This window comes from Lytechinus pictus, chromosome 2 (assembly GCF_037042905.1).
Source record: "Lytechinus pictus isolate F3 Inbred chromosome 2, Lp3.0, whole genome shotgun sequence".
NCBI classification, from domain to species: domain Eukaryota; kingdom Metazoa; phylum Echinodermata; class Echinoidea; order Temnopleuroida; family Toxopneustidae; genus Lytechinus; species Lytechinus pictus.
The window spans coordinates 1,877,462-1,896,421 of record NC_087246.1 but is presented as its reverse complement, the minus strand read 5'-3'; the positions used below and the strand labels follow the sequence as shown (position 1 = coordinate 1,896,421).

The 18,960-nt window shown below is 36.4% G+C and overlaps 1 protein-coding gene across 2 annotated transcripts in view; it reads left to right on the top strand.

Annotated features, from left to right (window-relative positions):
• Positions 1 to 18,595, top strand: part of LOC129255021 (uncharacterized) — a 30,285-nt gene extending 11,690 nt beyond the window's left edge. Inside the window, exons 5-13 of one of the 2 annotated variants that reach the window (XM_064107104.1) lie at positions 2,032 to 2,231; positions 3,481 to 3,635; positions 4,046 to 4,396; positions 4,728 to 4,922; positions 5,272 to 5,422; positions 5,775 to 5,938; positions 6,451 to 6,621; positions 14,433 to 14,577; positions 15,295 to 18,595. In XM_064107104.1, the coding sequence (XP_063963174.1) occupies positions 2,032 to 2,231; positions 3,481 to 3,635; positions 4,046 to 4,396; positions 4,728 to 4,922; positions 5,272 to 5,422; positions 5,775 to 5,938; positions 6,451 to 6,621; positions 14,433 to 14,577; positions 15,295 to 16,577 (2,815 nt within the window). In that variant the 3' untranslated portion in view covers positions 16,578 to 18,595. Of the gene's footprint in view, positions 1 to 2,031; positions 2,232 to 3,480; positions 3,636 to 4,045; positions 4,397 to 4,727; positions 4,923 to 5,271; positions 5,423 to 5,774; positions 5,939 to 6,450; positions 6,622 to 7,132; positions 7,278 to 7,753; positions 12,031 to 14,432; positions 14,578 to 15,294 lie in introns of those variants that run through there. The other variant, XM_054893569.2, reaches the window with a different exon arrangement.
• The last annotated feature ends 365 nt before the right edge of the window (positions 18,596 to 18,960 follow it).

Here is an 18,960-nt window from a genome sequence, read left to right as displayed (position 1 = left end):
GGATCCGTTACGACGCAGCATGGACCGCTTCTGCGCGCAAAATTATAAACTCAGTGGGAACACCGAACACACAACATAAACGTGACGAGGGTGTAGCATGAACGTGACAATTTCACATTTTTCTCGAGAAAATTAAACAAGTTGGCGTCGCGTCCTTGGTGTTCTTATTAATTTCAACAACTAGCCGGAGCTTCATCTGGTGTTAAGAGGGCTTGATACAATACTCACGTCATATTTCCAATAAACCTAGGTGATATAAATGTTGGTACTCTTTATACATATTCATCCTCTCAAATTGTCCCATCCCCACGGAAGACCAGCGGGCTATCCACCGTATTTTATGGCATATAATTGTGCTTTTAATACGGAAATAAATACTACTACTACTACCATGACTACTACTACTACTAGGTTTGGAAGTAGTAACATGTCTGCGTGCATTTTTTTTTAAATCAATCAGATGCAACTATGTCTTCGGATTGATCTTTATAACAAAATATGTGACACAGGGCACAGCTCCAGTATTTTGGATAAAAAAGGTGTATTTTCTGTGTATTATCTTATGCTCCAATAATAAGTTTCCATTAGCCCGCATGTACGGCGATGTATTAATATTGTTTAGTAGTTTCTGTCGTGGAATTAAAAGCATTTATTCATATAAAAGTTCAGGTTATGATATTTACCAGAGCTTGGTGATGTGAATTATGTACATCTTTGCTCAGCTTTCCTTTGGGAAATAGATTTATCCAGATCGTCTCCAAAACGATTATCAGTAACATTACCTTCACACGCGTTAATTCTACGGTCACTGATATCAATATTATTATTGATATATTAATCAATCGTATTAATATTCGTTGAGACATGAACGTACGACTTATAGTTATACAATCCAGCAATCCGCTACTTGCTGATAAAAGAAGATGAATTAACGACGAACGAGTTGCACAATAATTTCAAGAAGGAATGCAGTTGTTGATGTTATTGTTGACGTGTTTCAGATTTGGAATGTGGCTTGCCTTTAAAATCACGCTTGTGACTCAGAAAACGAATTAAAAAAGGAATTCGTAAAAATTGAAGTAATGTCAAACAAAACTGTATAATGTGAGAGCTACTTTAATATTTGTTCCAAAACACATACCAATATTTTTTTTTTTTCAGTCATGTATTTTCGAACGGAGTTAATTCGATTACCGGCTTGACTTAAGGAAATATTTGCCAGCCGCAGCTTGCACCATGATAAGAAATTGTTTTGGCTTTTCTGTAAGATAATGTCAAAGAAATGAGCTGTTCAACCTTTTAGCAGTTGGTCGCCCACAGTAAAACTAAATAGACCATGGATTAGGCAGTGAAAAAAAATGAACATAGATGGAACGGAGGTGGCGGTTCCGTTGCTATATCACTGCGGTCGCTAAGTTACGCAGACTGTGTTCTCCTTCTCTTTATGTCGAGCCAATGTTTTAATCTTTTTTATAGCGTATGATTTTCCTCAAAGATAATTTAATTTATCTTCCTCTAATTCACGCCCTCGCTAATGACGCAAATCCCTAGCCCACCGTTCCAGAGACTAAATGATATACTGATAGGTTGGCTACATGCTCAGTATTAACTAACATAGTTTATAGAGCCCGCTCTAAATACATCACTCGTCTCCTTAGTAGCTGAATGTTTCACGCGTGATTCGATTTTTCTAATGGGCGAGCTTGGTTCTGTTACTAAGTTTTATAATATGTGTTAGTTTGTTACGGTATTCTTAATGCTCAACACTGAGAAAACATCGCGAACCTAATCTTCATTTTTTTTGTCTGCCATCAAGAGTAGGTTCTTGGTTGGACATACAGCGTTCTATTCCCTGTTGGAGGAATATAACGGAATGTAACTCACACACTGGAAGATAGGTGACCATTGTAAAGTTGTATCATAAGTGGATTATGTATCCAGGCTTATGATCCCAAATCCATCTTAGTACACTTTTTTCCTTTTATATAGTAAATAATCTATATATTGAACTATGGTCATCCCTACACCTAGATCCCCTGTCGAGCGTCTTGCGAATCAGATGCGGAGTAATAAACAGCTTGATCGAGCACCAAGCTCTGAGGCAATGAGTCCAGAGACCACTCCGGTGAACTCTCCATTGAAGAAACCAAGAACACCAACAAAAGCAGCACCTCCTCCTCCTACTACTCAGGCAGCCAAACCAGAACCCTACGACTTCGTTACTGATGAAGGTTTGTTTCATGATATATTTTGAGTACCATCGTTGTAAGACTTGGTTTATGGTTTTCATTTTTTTTTTTAATATCCACATATCGCAACCAAGTAGGCTGAATTGCATTGGATTTACAAAATGTAACAATTCAATGATAAAATGATATAGCAATCAAACATTATAAATGTACCATTTACAAATATACCGACAAACACATTATCTTGGTTAGTCATGACAGATTTAGGAGAAGATGACCAGAGTACAGAGAAAAGGGAAAGAGACGATGATTCAGTTGGGGATGAGGTAGATAGACAAGAGATATACGGGGAAAATGTGAATCCTCGAGTCTTTTTCGGGTTTAAGTGGGGAACAGGTTCATTTCACACAATTAAAATGTGTTAAATCTGTTGAGACCTGTTCCCAAGCTGATTTCTGATGGTTTGACCATCAAATTAGCTTAAACAAAATGGCTGCCAAATTGACCACTATTTTAGAATCGTATTTCTGCAATATTCAAAGAGGGCAAAATAGAGGGAAGAAGATCAGAAATATACAGCAGATATTATTTTGATTTAAACCTAGGAGAAAATCTGAAGAGCGAAAAACAGCTCGTTAAATTAAAAAGGGTGTCTAAAATTATAAACATACGGTAATGATATGTCAATTACCTTTGCAATGTTGTCGAAACTAAAGAGAAATTTATGCAGGTATAAAGTATCATCATTTTATCAACAACAACAACTAATAAACACATGCATTCCTTTATGTGAAAATATCCCATGAAATAAAACGAAAATCCATATGATATTAATATATTCGTGGTCTGATTCGTGTTCTATTTAATTGGGTTCCTACTATCCAGTATCTTCAGTCTAGAAAATTGGAGAATACTACATGCAGTATATCCATTTAGCAAATATCTATTTCGTAAACAAAACATTACTTTGAATCAGTCTTTAATCAACAATATTGGTTAAAAAAAAGTAAAATCCCCTTTAATTCAATTTAAAAATGGTTTAATTGAAGGGAACGTGTGTCGCAGCCAAAAGCAGAATAAATTTACATATCTTGATGTAGTAGCCATGTTTACCCAATTTGGTTTTGTTGTGTTGGGGGGGGGGGTAGAAAATATCAATTTAACTTACATGATAATTTATGTTCATGTATATCATTCGATATATTTTGGTTTCGGTGAACATCGTCCCTTTCCCTTAACCATGTTAACATAATCCAATTTGCCATATTCCCCTATCCCATTCCGTTTGCAGAAGTCAATGTTGCTCAAAAGCATGTAGGTGGTGCACGTCGAGCCCGTTCAATGAGTGGAGGATCCATGCAATCCATTAAACGGCGACCCCTCCCATCTGTGCCACATCGACCTAGGTCAGGATCAGCCTCAAGAGCAGACAAGGATATACCTACCGTGAGTAGCTTGATTGGCTTAACGTAGGATTAGAGTCGTACTCACAGCCAAGGAAATCTCATCGCTAGGGGTATTTACATACATGATAAGTTCAACATGTTCAATGATGAAGCAATTACTTCATTCCCGAGGCTATTTAGTCATGACAGTAGGCCCTACCATGTAAGGACTTCTACAAAATGGAAAAGAAGTAGAACCAAAGCATTCAAAGTTGGAGAATACAGAGTCTGTTTTATTGCGCGTGCAAAGCTGACGGAGATTAAATTGTTAGTTCTTATTCCTTGGAAATATATCCTGGGATATCCTATAGGCACACTTGATTGTCGAACCCAACGCGTATATATTAACGCTCATCGTGAATGGACTGTTTTCCAACTCAATGATAAAAAAAACTTTTCCTTATTTTCTAGGTTTCAAACAAAGCAATTCAACGAAAGCGACGCAATCGGCAATCAGCACCGGCCGGCCGAGTGGCTAGTATTCTGATCGACTCCAACACATCCCTTCACAACGCCGCAGCTCATTCTGTTCCAGGTGAAAAGAGAAGAGAAACATTACGTGAGGAACTCCTTCGATCTTTGGTGGATGGTAGTCCTAAGAGTGCAACTTTACCTGTTAAGATGGACGGAACGACCATTGATGGTGACAAGATCAACGGCATGAAACAGGTAGAAAACTCCTTGAAGGTCAACATGGTTCGACAAAAGTCCGGTTACGATGAGCCAGACACGGCGCCTCGATTCTCTCCTTTGCCGGAAAAGGTACCAATACTTTACAAATTAGTCATAAGTATCTCACTAACTCCTTTGTTGCTTTGAAGACAATTTAAATTCAAATCCATCAAAATCTGTGTTAGAGAAAGTATCACATATTTTCGTATTTGTTACTACCAGATATACTTTAACGAATTCGTCAATATAATTAAATTTATCTTCTCGTCCAACGATATGTGGCAAATGTTCTGACTTGAAGTCCTAGTGAAATGTATCTCTTATGCAATTAAATTTTTCAGTAGGCCTATATTTTTTTGCCATCATTATCATTTTCCTATATATATATATATATATATACAACTTTCTTTATTTTCTTTAGAAAAAATCTTTCTCAAATGGTGGCAACACACCCTCTCCTCCGTCAACACCGACTGGCTCACCTTCAAGACAACATCCTAGAAGAAGACGAAATAAAAGTTCTTTGAGTAGCTTGGTTTCTGTACCTAAGAGTCTTGTGGCAAGCAATGAATTCCTCAACGACATTCTGCTTAGTGATCGAGGCTCACATAAAAAGGTATTTGGCGAAAGTATTTTTTTTCTTTTATTTTCTTTTCGAAGACGTAAGATTTTTTCTTCAGAAATCAGTTACTGATATCATATACCATCCAGACTGAGTTATGGCAACATATTTTTTATGTAAGTTATTGGGAATAATTTGTATACTGCAAGTATTTACTTTGACTCGGTTCAAAATGCAAAGGTCATGGAATGATAACCATATGATAGTCTGATGGGCAGACAAATGGAAGCAATTACTAATGTTAACTGACTACTAGTACCGCATAACCTAATCGCTTTATGTTTGTAATCTAAAGGCCAGTCCATTAATTACAATTATGTACATTTTCCACATGGTTTTGCAGCTGAAAGCCATTGTAGGGTTCCTGGTTGGACTCATCCTAGGTGGTCTCCTTTTCTTAGGACTCTACTACGGCCTCGACTATCCAATATATCCTGCTCTTATCATCGCCGTACTCGGGACTGCATTCATGGCACTATGTCTCGCCTTTACTGGTAAGAGATCAACTACTTTGTTTTAATCTTCGGCCTGCAAACCATATCAAATAAGTGTTCTCAGACAGCAAACTTATTTCTTTCACTTTCATATTGCAAATGTGATACTCCACAGCACTAAACTGGGACAGATACTGCCATATGCCATGTAGACGGAAGAGGATGGCGAACATTATTATGAACTGCCCTTCATCAGGTGCAAAGTACCCAGTGGTATTATTTTTATCCTCCCTGCCCCTGTCCTTGCCCGCAGTGTTGATCCTTAATTGGAGAGAATGTTGCTATATCAGTACGCACCACTGAATCGGTAGATAAAAGCCTTTTGATAATTCATATATATTTTATGTTACAGTACGTGCAAGGTGTGTTGCAGCCCTGATGGTGCCAACAATCTGTACCTCAAGAGGGCGGGCTGCCTTCCTGACCTTTATCGTAACCCTCCTACTCCGTGGACCTATTCACAACATCTATCTGAACTCCAACGAAGTTTCCGACTCGATGAGCTGCAGTGCACAGGTATACCAAAATATACTCGTTATACTTACTTCTGGTAACATCTCAGAATGTCAGAAATTGATTAGTACAATCTCCATTATTTTCCAATGCTGATTGATTCAATGTTTCCATTATGGATTATCTTTCATCTGAACTCGTGTATTACAGATATGAATGTCTTCCAAAAAAAACTACACCTGCATCCATATGATGCCATGTATCGACATTATTCATGGGTAGTAATGAATGATTAGTTTAAACATGGAGCTCCATGGTTTAAACGTTCAGTCTCGTTTCATATATCTTCCATCAACTCATCTCTCAATGAAACACTTTAATAGTCATATTTGGTATTTGATACAATTACTAATGATGCTAGAAAATGCGCAAGGCGCTGTAAGAAGACCACAAAACAGTAGGCAGAAAAGAAGAAGTTTAGTGCCTTTTTTTAAAACATTTTGGTGTTATAAAACAGAAGAAATAAAGCATTAATCATCCGCCCTTGTTTTTCCCTTTTTTCTGTCTCAATCCAGCTCGCTTACAACCAGTCCCGTGAAGTACAGGAAGCAGCACAACGTGTCCTAGATGCTTATGTCAGGGGTCTCCTAGACAGTGTAGATCGAATCCAAAGTTCTGTTGCTCAGGTGCAAAAAGTCTTTGAACCGGTTGAAGATGGTCTAAACGTACTCAATCAAGGACTCGATGTAAGTTGTATTTGTATTGATCGTAAATCGCATGTCAAGCATGAATTTGTTACCTTGCCTACCGAATCTAAACACACATCCCACGCGAAACCTTCTTGCATTTTGGTAACAAGCATTTGTTTTCAAATTTTAGTTGTGAAAAGATTGATCACAGAAAGGGGGCACGTGCATGTGATAATAAGGATGAACCCGCATTATTATTTGTATTTACAACTCCCCATCCAATTGATTGAACTGCATTGTGATTTGCATTTCTCCCCCCCCCCCCTTAACATATATACCTTATCATCGAGCTATCGTTGACGAAGTGTCGGAACAGCGGAATATCGAATGGTCAGTCAATCACAGTTTTGGTTGTAGGTATTTTCAGCCGTTTGAAACCTCTTAGTATGAGGCAAAAGCGCGAGTTTTTTAGATAGTCCATTATCTCATAGAACATGTAGAAGACGACTCGCGACCAGGAACATAAAGTGTCGAGGACCAAAAACATATCGTTGGTTTCTCCTTGTAGCAAGCCTCAGAGGCGCTCCGCCGGGCTGCAGCCAGTTGCACTGATATCATTACAGGAACTCATACAGCGTGTGTCTCCTCCATTGATAACGTGCGTTCAAGTTGTGCCGATTTATTGTCGCAGCAGAATTTGTTCGAGTCTGTAGGTAAGAATGATATTACTAATATACACACCTCAAAAGTAAAATTGATTGCAGTAAATCAAATGACATAATCAATAATACTTTCTGTAGGGCCGTACATACATGTCCAAATAATTGATTGATAAGTTTTATTCAGGGAGAAAATTGTATGTTAAATATATTCACCATCACGCATCTTGCTGTTTTGAGTATTATTGTTGATTTTGAAGTGGCACAAAGATGCACATACCCTTTTTTAACAATAATCCAGAGTTTGGGGTCTTTCTTACTGCTTTTCTTATTTGTAGTATACCTGAAAGTCATGTTAATCGATAATATTTTATAAAGTACCCTCTCAGTAACTAACGTAAATTGATTTCGCCGATGTCATCTTCTGCAAAATATTTCTAGCACGAATTTTGTCGAGTACAATTATGAAGAATAAAACTCGTTCTTAATAAACAGTTATACAAGACACCCATATGTGTTTTTGTATTTAGGTGGAGTCTGTAACATCTTCGACGCACGACCATTATGTGCCATTCTGAACATCGATACAGTCTGTGTTGTACCTGCTTACGTGGATGATTATATAGAAGAGTCATTGGCAGGCACTCGGAGGGCCATACAGATAGTCATTGATACCTTCTCAGCCGATGTGGATGTTTCCCGCGCGTTCGATCGCGACTTTAATCAGAGCAAGACCGCTGAGAACATACAAGAAGCCATTCAAGAGGAACTACAAAGAGCCTACAGCAAGGTCGACTGGGTTCTGCTTATTTCGGATAAACTCTTGGCACTCACTTTCGTTTGGCTTTGCATAAAGTCCTACATCTACCACTCGAGCTACCGCTCTAAAGATTCATTTGATAACCATTACATTACCGCTCAATTTAAAAGGTTGGACGCCGATCGTAAGGAACGTGGAGTGTCTCATATTCTCCCTCTAAAGAAGCATGAACGGAATCATCTCATCGACGTCACCGATTTACGTCTTAGCCGGACAGAGAAACGGTACCTAACCATGGGTCTCTCACGAGTCATCCTTCACGTCGTCATTGCAGGCATCCTAATGTTTGTAGATTTCGGTCTCTACTGGCTATTGAGTAAGATTAAAGAACATGGCCAATATGAAATTGAGGTGTCGAGTGGAACAGGGGTTAATATACAAGGAAACGGCATTCTCGCCAATTTCATCCGCATGCTCTATGTAGATGGCTTCAACGCTACGGCTTTTAACACTACAATTAACACAACTGTGTGTCTCCCACAGCCAAGTCCACCAAACAACAACATGGCTGTTGCTATAAGCTTTCTTTATGCATTCACCGTTATCATGGTGCTGTCTCAGGCATACGCGCTCCGGTTACTCCGTTACATTGCCGCCTATTACTATCCCGAACGCGAAGCAGAACGAACAAAGTATCTTTATGGACGCACTTTGCAGAAGCGCCAAACACTGAAGAAAATGCTGCGCGATGCAGTGAGAATAAACAAGAAAGAGCATGATGCTAATGATCGTATCAGCATCACAGCGTACCTTGCTAGGAAATTTTCTTGTTGTAAATTTCTTCTAGATTGCTTTGGAAATTGCTGTGGATTTAAAAAGTTGGAATGTCTTGGGTGCCGGTGTCCTGATGATGGTTACCTTGTGTATTGCTCAGATAGAGAATGCGATGGTGTATACTGCGAGGAATGTGCACGCACATTGAAGGGAAAATGTTCCGTTTGTGATGATATTATTAACCTAGGACATAAACCTTTAGAAGCGGAACACCAATTCTAGAGATTTCTTATTCTAAGATATAAATGAAATTACAAACGAAACTATCAAAGTGCCCTGGTGCACTGGTTCTGACTCTCGCCTTATAAGCAATGGTTGTCTTTTTAATTCCACCGTTGGCCTATATATCCTCCTTCGGCAAGGCGTTGATCCACACATGACTCATCACCCATATGTTAAATGGGTACCCAATATGAGACAATAGCCAGTGTACTATGTCTAGCAATTGCTTTTGGAAAATATCGATAAAATGTTCCCTTTGAAGTGGAGAATGTCTTACATTGTGTATGGGCAGGTCACAATCCCACAATTGTGGTGATTCTTTATAGCACTTAAAGACATCGCGATGTACTTTACATATAAGCTGGTCATGACAATTATTAACACGTTCAATAACTTATTATTGATTATCATATTTTATGTGTCTCTCATGTACTTCTTAAAAGTAATGTTACCCTTTAACCCTTGTTTTAATATGTTATGCAATCACATAACACATTAAAGATTCAATAATATTACCATGTTTACACGAAGGGAGTCGTTTAATCGTAGGAAGTCTCTTTAAGATTAAAACAAAATTGAAGGTCAATTTATAAGAAACCACTGCGATACAACTTTTCCTCTTCAATACGCTATGGAATTACTGGATCAGCATTGAACTGGTTTCGCTCATACTTTAATATCGTACTCAAAATGTTGTTGTAAATAGTACTCTTTCTCATCCCTTTGTCCTTAGCTAAGGCGTTCCTCAGGGTTCAGTAATGGGGCCACGGTATTTCTCAATGTACACATCACCGTTAGAAGATGAAATAGAGAAATGCGGTATTAGCAGAATGAATGGGAATGCCCCTGCTTACCTCGGTGATTTAATTCATAAATATCAACCCAGTCGAAATCTTCGCTCACAATCAAAGGATCTTCTCTCTGAAATACGAGTAAAGTCCGATACTTTTGGTGATAGAGCTTTTGGAAAAATGGCACCAAAATTGTGGAACAATCTGCCTCATAATATAAGATCAGTAACATATATTTCAACATGATTCAAATCTGTGTTAAAAACATATCTTTTTAAGAAACACATGTATTAGCCCTATAAAAAACAAAAATTCTTCTACACGCATATAGAATATTTATATGGTATTATGCGTCTCTAAGAACTGCATATTATTATTATCATATCCTTCCATAAGCTGCTTTAGTGATTATGGTGATGCAACGCTTGTTCAGCCCATTCCGTTTGCCTATATTCATGTATTTCATTGGCAACCTAAATATATTCATTCATTCCTCTCATCAAAACACCATGCATAGTAGAGTGGTAGCAGCACTGCAGAATGGAAAAATAACGTTTGGTGATTGATTATTAAAATCCCGTGTTATCAATACAAATACAAACTTGCACTCCTCTATCATGCCTATGGTTATTTGTTATGTACTAATTAATTTCTCACTGGTGTCATCTCTCTCATTCGTACTATGTAATACCAACTCCTTTACAGTACTTTTATTGAGTAAGGAACTTACAAATGTACTATTTCTAAAATCATTATACTCCCACCTTGCACTAAATATGCTTCTGGATGACTGTTTTTTTCGTGTGCAAAGTACGAAACTAGGTAAGAACTTTCTTAAATTATAATTTTACCTCCAATTTCTTTACAGTGTAAGTAAGAAAGATGTACTACTTGGAACCCTAAAGAATAGCTTTCAGCTGAAAAGGGTGTTCCACTCATGAGTTGAAATAAATGAATAGATAATTATATAAACTTAAAATCATTCGTTCCATTTCATAAAGTTAAATGCATTTTCTCATCAATTGTTTTAGTTCTAAGTCAGAAACTTAATATGTACTACGTTCTCTCTATATCTGTATATATGAGTGTACTACATTATTTGACATAATTTTCATCATTACACTAAGTAAAAGATATCGACTGCTCTAAAAACATTACTTAAAGTAAAAAAAATAATGGTCATGATGTTCATGATGGTAATTTCGAATCCTTCATTCCAACTTTGCATCCAATGTACTACTTTATATAATTTGATGTACTAATACTAATAATAAGAAAGTAAATGGTCATGATATTGAACTATTTCAAATCCTACATTCAATCTTTGTACTCGAGGCCCTATATTTTCAATATTTTACGGAGTTTTTAAGTAAGGAAATTGATGGTGTATTTAAAACCATACATTCCCTTCTTACACTAAAAGTAGTACTTATTAGTTATTTCTTTACAGATTTTGTTTAATACACCGAAAAGAAACTTAAAAGTCTACTTATCGACTTAAAAATTACACCTTTGCGCTAATGTTATAATCTTCGGTAGTTTTACAGAAAAAAAATCAACACATGTATTATTTACAGTACTGAATCTTCGTACTAAGATACATACTTAGTGTACTATTTCATAATCATACATTTCCTCTTTCCTCCAAAGGCACGATTCATCGATTAATTCACTTTTTTTCTTATGTTCTAAGTGCTAACGTGTTTTGACACATTCCCTTTTTCGCTACATGATAACGTTTTACCGAATTGCTTTTTAAATGTGTATTTTAAACTTCCCTTCTAATACTAAAATTTTAGATAGAAGTACTTATGTATCTTGTTTATATCATCTACCTTGTATATGCAGTACATATGTTTATTAAATTCTCTCTTAGTCTTACGAAGTAAAATTAATTTGTGTTTCTTATTTTTCAATGTTCGATTCAGTTAGGCATACATATTATATCTCCAAACACATTTTACATTATACCATGTGTCAATTGATATTTTAAAGACATTTCTTCTTATTACTGATATGTTTCATACTAAATGATAAAAATATCACAAGAAGTATACACAAAATAGTTTTTCACTGTATAATAATTTTGACACTTTGTTCTACAGTTTGTTCTTAATTTGATAAATATTCTTGAACTTTTTAAACAAGGTGCACTTTTATCGTGAACTAACTTTATCGAAATTCACTTTATTCTATCCATGCATTGATTTTCGGTATTCCCATTTTATTTATTTTTCAACGAGATTTAGACAAAGAGGAAGCCAAGGTTTTTGATGACCATGATATTCAATGTTTAATGATTATAATAAGGCGATGAAGAAGACCATGATGATGATGAGGAGCATGATGATGATGATGATGATAATGGGGTTCTGATGATCTTTACGATGATAACGATGGAGAGATTATAGCGATGATGACGATGGTGACGACCACATAATGGTTGTCATAGTGTTATTGTTGATGCTGTTCGTTATACAGTGCGTTTCAGAAAAAAGGTAATCCAAATCTAAAGGGCTGATATTCGAAGCATATTTCATTTTGTGACATTACTGTGCATGAATATAAAAGAAAAACCCATCAGCTTTCCATTGATACCCTATTTGTGCCATTTGCGCTACGCATGACCGAATTAATTCATGTTGAAGACAAAAGGTGCAGAGACCACTTTTTCCAAGTTTTGAAAACTTGATGAAAAGGCAGATGCTGATGTAAATACTTTCATCAATGTCTGAGCTGGCAAAAATCTTTTGATTGGCCCCTTTTTCTTCCAAAGGATTGTTAATAAGTGAATGTACTTGTACACCATTAACGAGGAGATCGTACCACATTCATGACATTTGGACCAACATTTTGAGAGACAGTTGTGAGGAGTGTACAGGCATCTTTAGTGGATTTAGGACGGCGCTCCTGCCCATCGTTCCAGCATCATTCGTGATAGACTCTTTGGACATTGCGTTGTTGCCCTCAACCATGGCATTGAAAGGCCACCAAGAGCGCCTGACCGCACGCCCTGTGATTATTTCCTTTAGGGACACTTAAAAAAAAGGTTTTTGCAACTCTTCCCCAAGATTTTGATGACTTGCATGGCCGAATTCGATATGAGGTGGATGCTTTGGACAATGATCCAGCATTGCCATTGTTGAGACGAGCTGTCCAAGATATCCTTCCACGCTTCTGGCTTTGTTTTCAAAGGAGAGGAAGACATGTTCAAGGTGTGGGTCAATAAGTCTAGGTCCATGATAAGACATAAACTTTTCACTCATCATTTCAGAGAAATGCCTCAAGGAACACTTCATTCCAAAATTACTTTGGAAAACATATTATTCTATCAAGTTCACATTTTACCCACTTTAACAAAACTTGGAAAAAGTGGTCTCTGCACCTGTTGTCTTTAAAAGCGATTGACTTGGTCATGCGTGGCACAAATGGTACAAATAGGGTATCAATGGAAAGAAAGCTAATGAGTTTTTCATTTATATCCATGCAGAATAATTTCACAAAATTAAATAAGATCCGAATATCAGCCCTCTAGATTTGGATTACCTTTTTTCTGAAATGCACTGTATAGGACGACGCATGTTGTTGGGTGATGGAAATGATGGCAATGATGAAAGGCAACTGATGATGATCGGTATTAAGATGATCAAGACGATCATAATGGAGGAGGCCGAAGATGGTTATCTGACTTATTTTGAATTACGTTACTCATTGCTACTATAGTGCATGTGCATTGTGAATGCAAGCATGAAATCGAAGTCTAGTATAATGAAAATAATAACATTCGAATTGACATGGTCCCGTATAAACAGCTTTCCACTCAATGGCCATAAAACAGAATTCAAATAATTATTCTGACAAGAGGATAACGGGTATGCTAAGTCATCAGTATGATACGATCTTTGCAAGTTTTAACAAGACATTTCAGCTTTCCTGTTTCGAAACCTTATTCGCTGCATTCAATTGTTCTCCAAAATTATTAATATCCAGATTCATTGTATAAAACAATCACTTTTATTCAGAAGAAAGGCTTAAACCACTAACAATTCTCAAATAAGTAACAAAACACTCATCGGACTTGAATAAAAAAAAAAACAACGGTCAATGAGTGTATTCGTAGCGCTGTATCGTTTGAAAAATGCACGTTCTATAGGTAAAGTAAAAGTTAATTGATCTTAGTACAGAAAGGGTTCGATCATCGATTTTTTTTTGCCTGATGTGAGAAATGCCAACTTATATCAACCTCCTTAATTATGGAGTTAAACTGGACCCTTCCAATTGATCCTATGATTCACTTTCAACTTTGAAAAGTCATTTAACATGATGGTTACTTTGTCCAGGTGGTAAATGCTAGCTGACTAAAACCATGAAAACGATAACAAAATAATAAACAATGGATTGTCACGATTACAATAACTCTGAATTAATATGTAATTTATTCATGATAATGTTTCTGATTTTCCATACCTTATTTTGATATGATCAATTTCAAGTCTTTCTGAGACGGCGTTCATATTTGCGTCGGTCTCAAACAGATAATGAATTATATTTTTTACCTTGAAAAATGAATACAACGCAATTTAATCGGTTTCTAAACTCCAGGCTGTAGGAAACGAACTTGGGAAGGCTGCCAGGGCTTGTGATGACATCTTAGGATCAGCCTACAGGAGCTGTAATAGGAACTTGAATAATGTTTACGTCGACTGCCAAACTTTTCTGAGGAATAAAGGGGTAGCAAACAAAGTAGGTAAGTTCACCCTGAAAACAATACTGCGTGATTGCAATGCACAAGGTTGGTAAGGTAAGCAAATGAGCCATAATGTACATGTATGTAATTTCAATCGGCCACGCATGTTATACTGCATCAAATATAAAGATGTTCGATACCAAGTCAAGAGGCATCAATCATCACAAATCTAATTCAAATACAGGACCATTGATGAACTACCTAAAGGGGATTTTTTTTTACTACAAATCCACCCTTCCCCCTCTGAAAAAGACTATAATAATAATGAAATATGATAGTAAAAAATATATAAATCAATAAATCAAATAACAATAATAGTAATCATGATGATGATGATGATGATGATGATGATAATGATAGTAACAATAATGATAATAAACAGCTATCGTTACATTTGTTACTTTATCAGGTCGTTTAAGAACAGGGAGATTCTGAATAAATCTTGAACTCTGTGATAATACATGGATCTCTCGTGATTTCGGCATTACGTTTCTCACAATTGTAGTGGATCGAGCTTTGAAATTGCAATATATGCATTTAAAATTAGAAAATATCCAACGAACATAGTAACTAGATGATCATAAATTTAAATGTGATTATCAATCCTTCTAAGCCGTTCTAAAATTTAAATCATAGTAGCTAGAATCAAGGTATTTTAGCTTGTTTCATATTTCAAGTTATTTTGAATATTTCTATTTTGCTTTTTTTTATTTCCAGGCGCCGTTTGTGAGATTTTCAACGCAGATGCTGTATGTAGACTTCTGAAAATCAATAGTATCTGTGACACCCCAGCTTACTTGGATGGTGTGGTAAACAATGCCCTTGGAAACACGCGAAATGCAATGCAGTCTGTCGTCGACACTTTTTCGGCAGATGTTGACTTTTCGCGGTACTTTGAAAAACGTTCGAACTCCAGTACGACCGCTGAGCACATCCAAGATGCTATATCTCAAGAACTTGATGAAGCATATAGCTATGTAGACTGGATTTTGTCATTCTCCGACAAACTCCTGGCGCTGTCCCTCGTCTGGTTGCTCTTTAAATCATACATGTATCACTCAAGTTACCGTACCAAGGATTCGTTCGACAACCAGTACATCACTGGACAATTTAAGAAGCTAGACGCCAACCGTAAGGAAAATGGACAACCTCACCTCTTACCGCTTAAAAAGAACGAACGGAATCGACTGATCGACGTGACTGCTGTTCGGTTATGCAAATCCGAGAGAGGTTATTTCAAATTTGGTCTAACGACAGTCTGTCTGCATTCCATCATAGCTGGGCTTCTTATGTTCATTGACTTTGGACTGTATTGGCTTCTTACCAAGATCCAGGAGCATGGTGACGTGCAGATAGCAACTTCCGGTGAGACCAGCACTGATATAGAGATCGGAGGCAACGGTGTGGTTGCTGAGCTAGTGAGGATTCTCTTCAACGAAGGTTTTAAAGCCTCGTCCTCCTTCAATACCTCGCTCGACACAACTGTATGCCTGCCGCAGCCGGTTAAGCCTGACAGAAACCTGGCTATCATCATTAGTGCCCTCTACGTGGTAACGATCTTGATGACCCTGTCACAGGCCTACGCTCAACGTCTTCTCCGTTATATTTCTGCATATTATTATCCTGAGCGAGAGGCAGAACGTATTGTTTACCTGTATGGTCGCACTTTTCAAAAGCGACAGTCTTTAATGAAGATGCTTTGCCAGTCTGTCAGGCGCAACAAGAAGGAAAAAGATGCTTACAACAAAATCAGTTTATCTTCTTATTTGACGCGGAGGTACCCGTGTTGCAAGGGTCTCTTCACAATGTGTGGTTTCAAACAAACACGTTGTTTAGGATGTAGTGGCCCAGATGATGGACTCATGGTGTATTGTATTAACCAAGACTGTGATGGGGTTTACTGCGAGGAATGCGCTAGGGCATTGCAAGGCAAATGTTCTTTGTGTGATTGTACAATCAATTTGGGAAAAGTACCATTAGAAGAACAACAAAAGATTTAGAGAAATTATGCTTAGTTGGCATGTAAACTTGTGATACAATTTATGCATATGGTGACATAAAATCATACCGCCCTCCACCAGAGGATATAGGAATATGTGTAAACGGAGTTGTCAGAGATGTGCCAGCTGAAAATCACCAAATTAAAGCATGCAAAGCAATTGTTTCAACCGCTAAGATGGCAGCGCGATGATGTAAGTACGTAAGATCTATTAGCAAGAATTTAGTGTATCCGTCCTGGATTTATGACTTGATTTTAAAAACTCGTCACCGGTAAATGATGACTGCGAACGAGTACACAAATACACACAAGTGCAATCAAAAAGAATCATTGAAAAGTCATTTATGATTAATAAATAAGTAAGTAAATAAATACGGGCATTAAATTGCAGCAATACTCCATGTTCTCTCTTAATAAAATAATACCAAACTAATATGTACAATCATTGTTACTATCGATAGGACATGATAAATTAGGCATAAAAAACATGTCGTTTGATTTGATTTAGAATACAAACGACAAGTGCCGCGTCTGATTCAATTTATAAAACAAATAAGTTTAATAAAGACTTGGTTGTCACTTGTTATTATCATTAATGCTCTGCATTTAAATGTGCACTACAGTTTCCTAATGTTTGTTTGTTTTAACTTTCACAGAGCTACTTTGGTTTGATTTGAATTTATTTTTCCACTCTAGTTTTCTTTTATAATTCATAATAAAATATGCAAAATACAAACCAAGAATAATTGACTTACATATATAGTTGACAAATTACACATAAAATTTAAAAAGTGAACATGTCTAGAAAAGTATTCAATGACTTAGTAAAATAAGTCAGAAAGAGGTTTCTGCGCAAACAAGTGGTGAAACCTAAATTACAAGCAAGTCCCTTTAAAAAATACAAATAGAATAATGATAATGTTGTTTTTGTCATGAAATAAATAACAGAATTAGCCCAACAATGTCAAGACTGACTACAGAATAAGATAAATACAAAGTAACAAATATAATGTGATAGGTAAAAGAAAATACACACTCAGCGATTAAACTAAGATTAAACTTTATATTATTGTAATAATATAACAGTGGAGACATGAATAAGAATGAAAAAGCTGATGTGAAAGAGTTAATGAAATGGAGATAGAGAGAGAAAGTGGTATATACAAGTCAGTCAATGTTGAGGTGAAAGGTACTTGGATATGTTGTTCAATTATTGTTTAAAGCTAAATGAGCTCATGCAAAGAACATGAGCCGGAATACATGTAAAAGCCAATTACGTAAATGTAATAATGTGGACTGTACTGCTTAATCATGTTAGTGTAAGATGTGTTGTGTTTAATATATTGTTGTAAATTTGTTTGACATGGATGGATCTTAATTCATTGATAGTTTCACTGAATTACTAGAGTAAAATGATTAACATTACTCCCGGTATAAAGTTCGCATACTCAAGCCTGTTGAAATAAAATCAAATGATCCTCCGTTATAATATTTAGGACTTTGCCAAAAGTCACTGTATATACAATGGAATACATTAAAGTAGACGGGTATGATGCAATAAAATAATAAAATATATTAAATCATTAATGCCCAATCAATTTTGTATGTTTATCAATATGCTAAAATCATCATACTGATTAGTTTTCGAAAGAATGTGGACATCAAGCCACTCTCACAAGAAGATTACAAACAGTAATTGCAATACCCCCCCCCCCCGTAAATAATATACACGAAGGAATACCCCCTTGCATTTTTTAAGACAAAATCTATTGTAAAGAACTACAGACCGAATAACAATAAACTTCATACTAAATTCGATTCCATTTTAATATTCATAGATTATAGATTATTATAATTTTATCAGAGCATAGTTTATTGTGACTAGAATAACATTTATACTGCCATTTCAGAGATATGTAAGATATTTTAACTCAAATTATAAACTTTATGAAGAATTATATTGTATATAAGAGAAATTTGCTATTATTGTGGAAAACTTATTAAAATTCATAGCTGTAATTTATACAATGACGGTGTCTTATTTCTGCGTATATACAGCGCGTCCCAAAAAAAATGTCCCTCTGACATAGGGCTGAATTAATTCTAAAATGTGGTAGTATTCTCAAATAAATGTTCATGAGTGGAAAGCTCATCTCCTGATCTAACTTCTATGAAAATTTCATTGGTCACGCTTCAGCGGTTTGGAATACACACTCTGTTACGTAACAGTGGTGCATTTTAGCCCATTCCAAGTTTGCAGCATTGATGCATTTCTGCATTGTGTATGGCATATCAACTCAAATTTTTACATCACGGATCTGAGCAGGGACATTTCCCTTATCATATCCAGGCTCATCAAATCATAAACTTTGGCATGTTAAGAA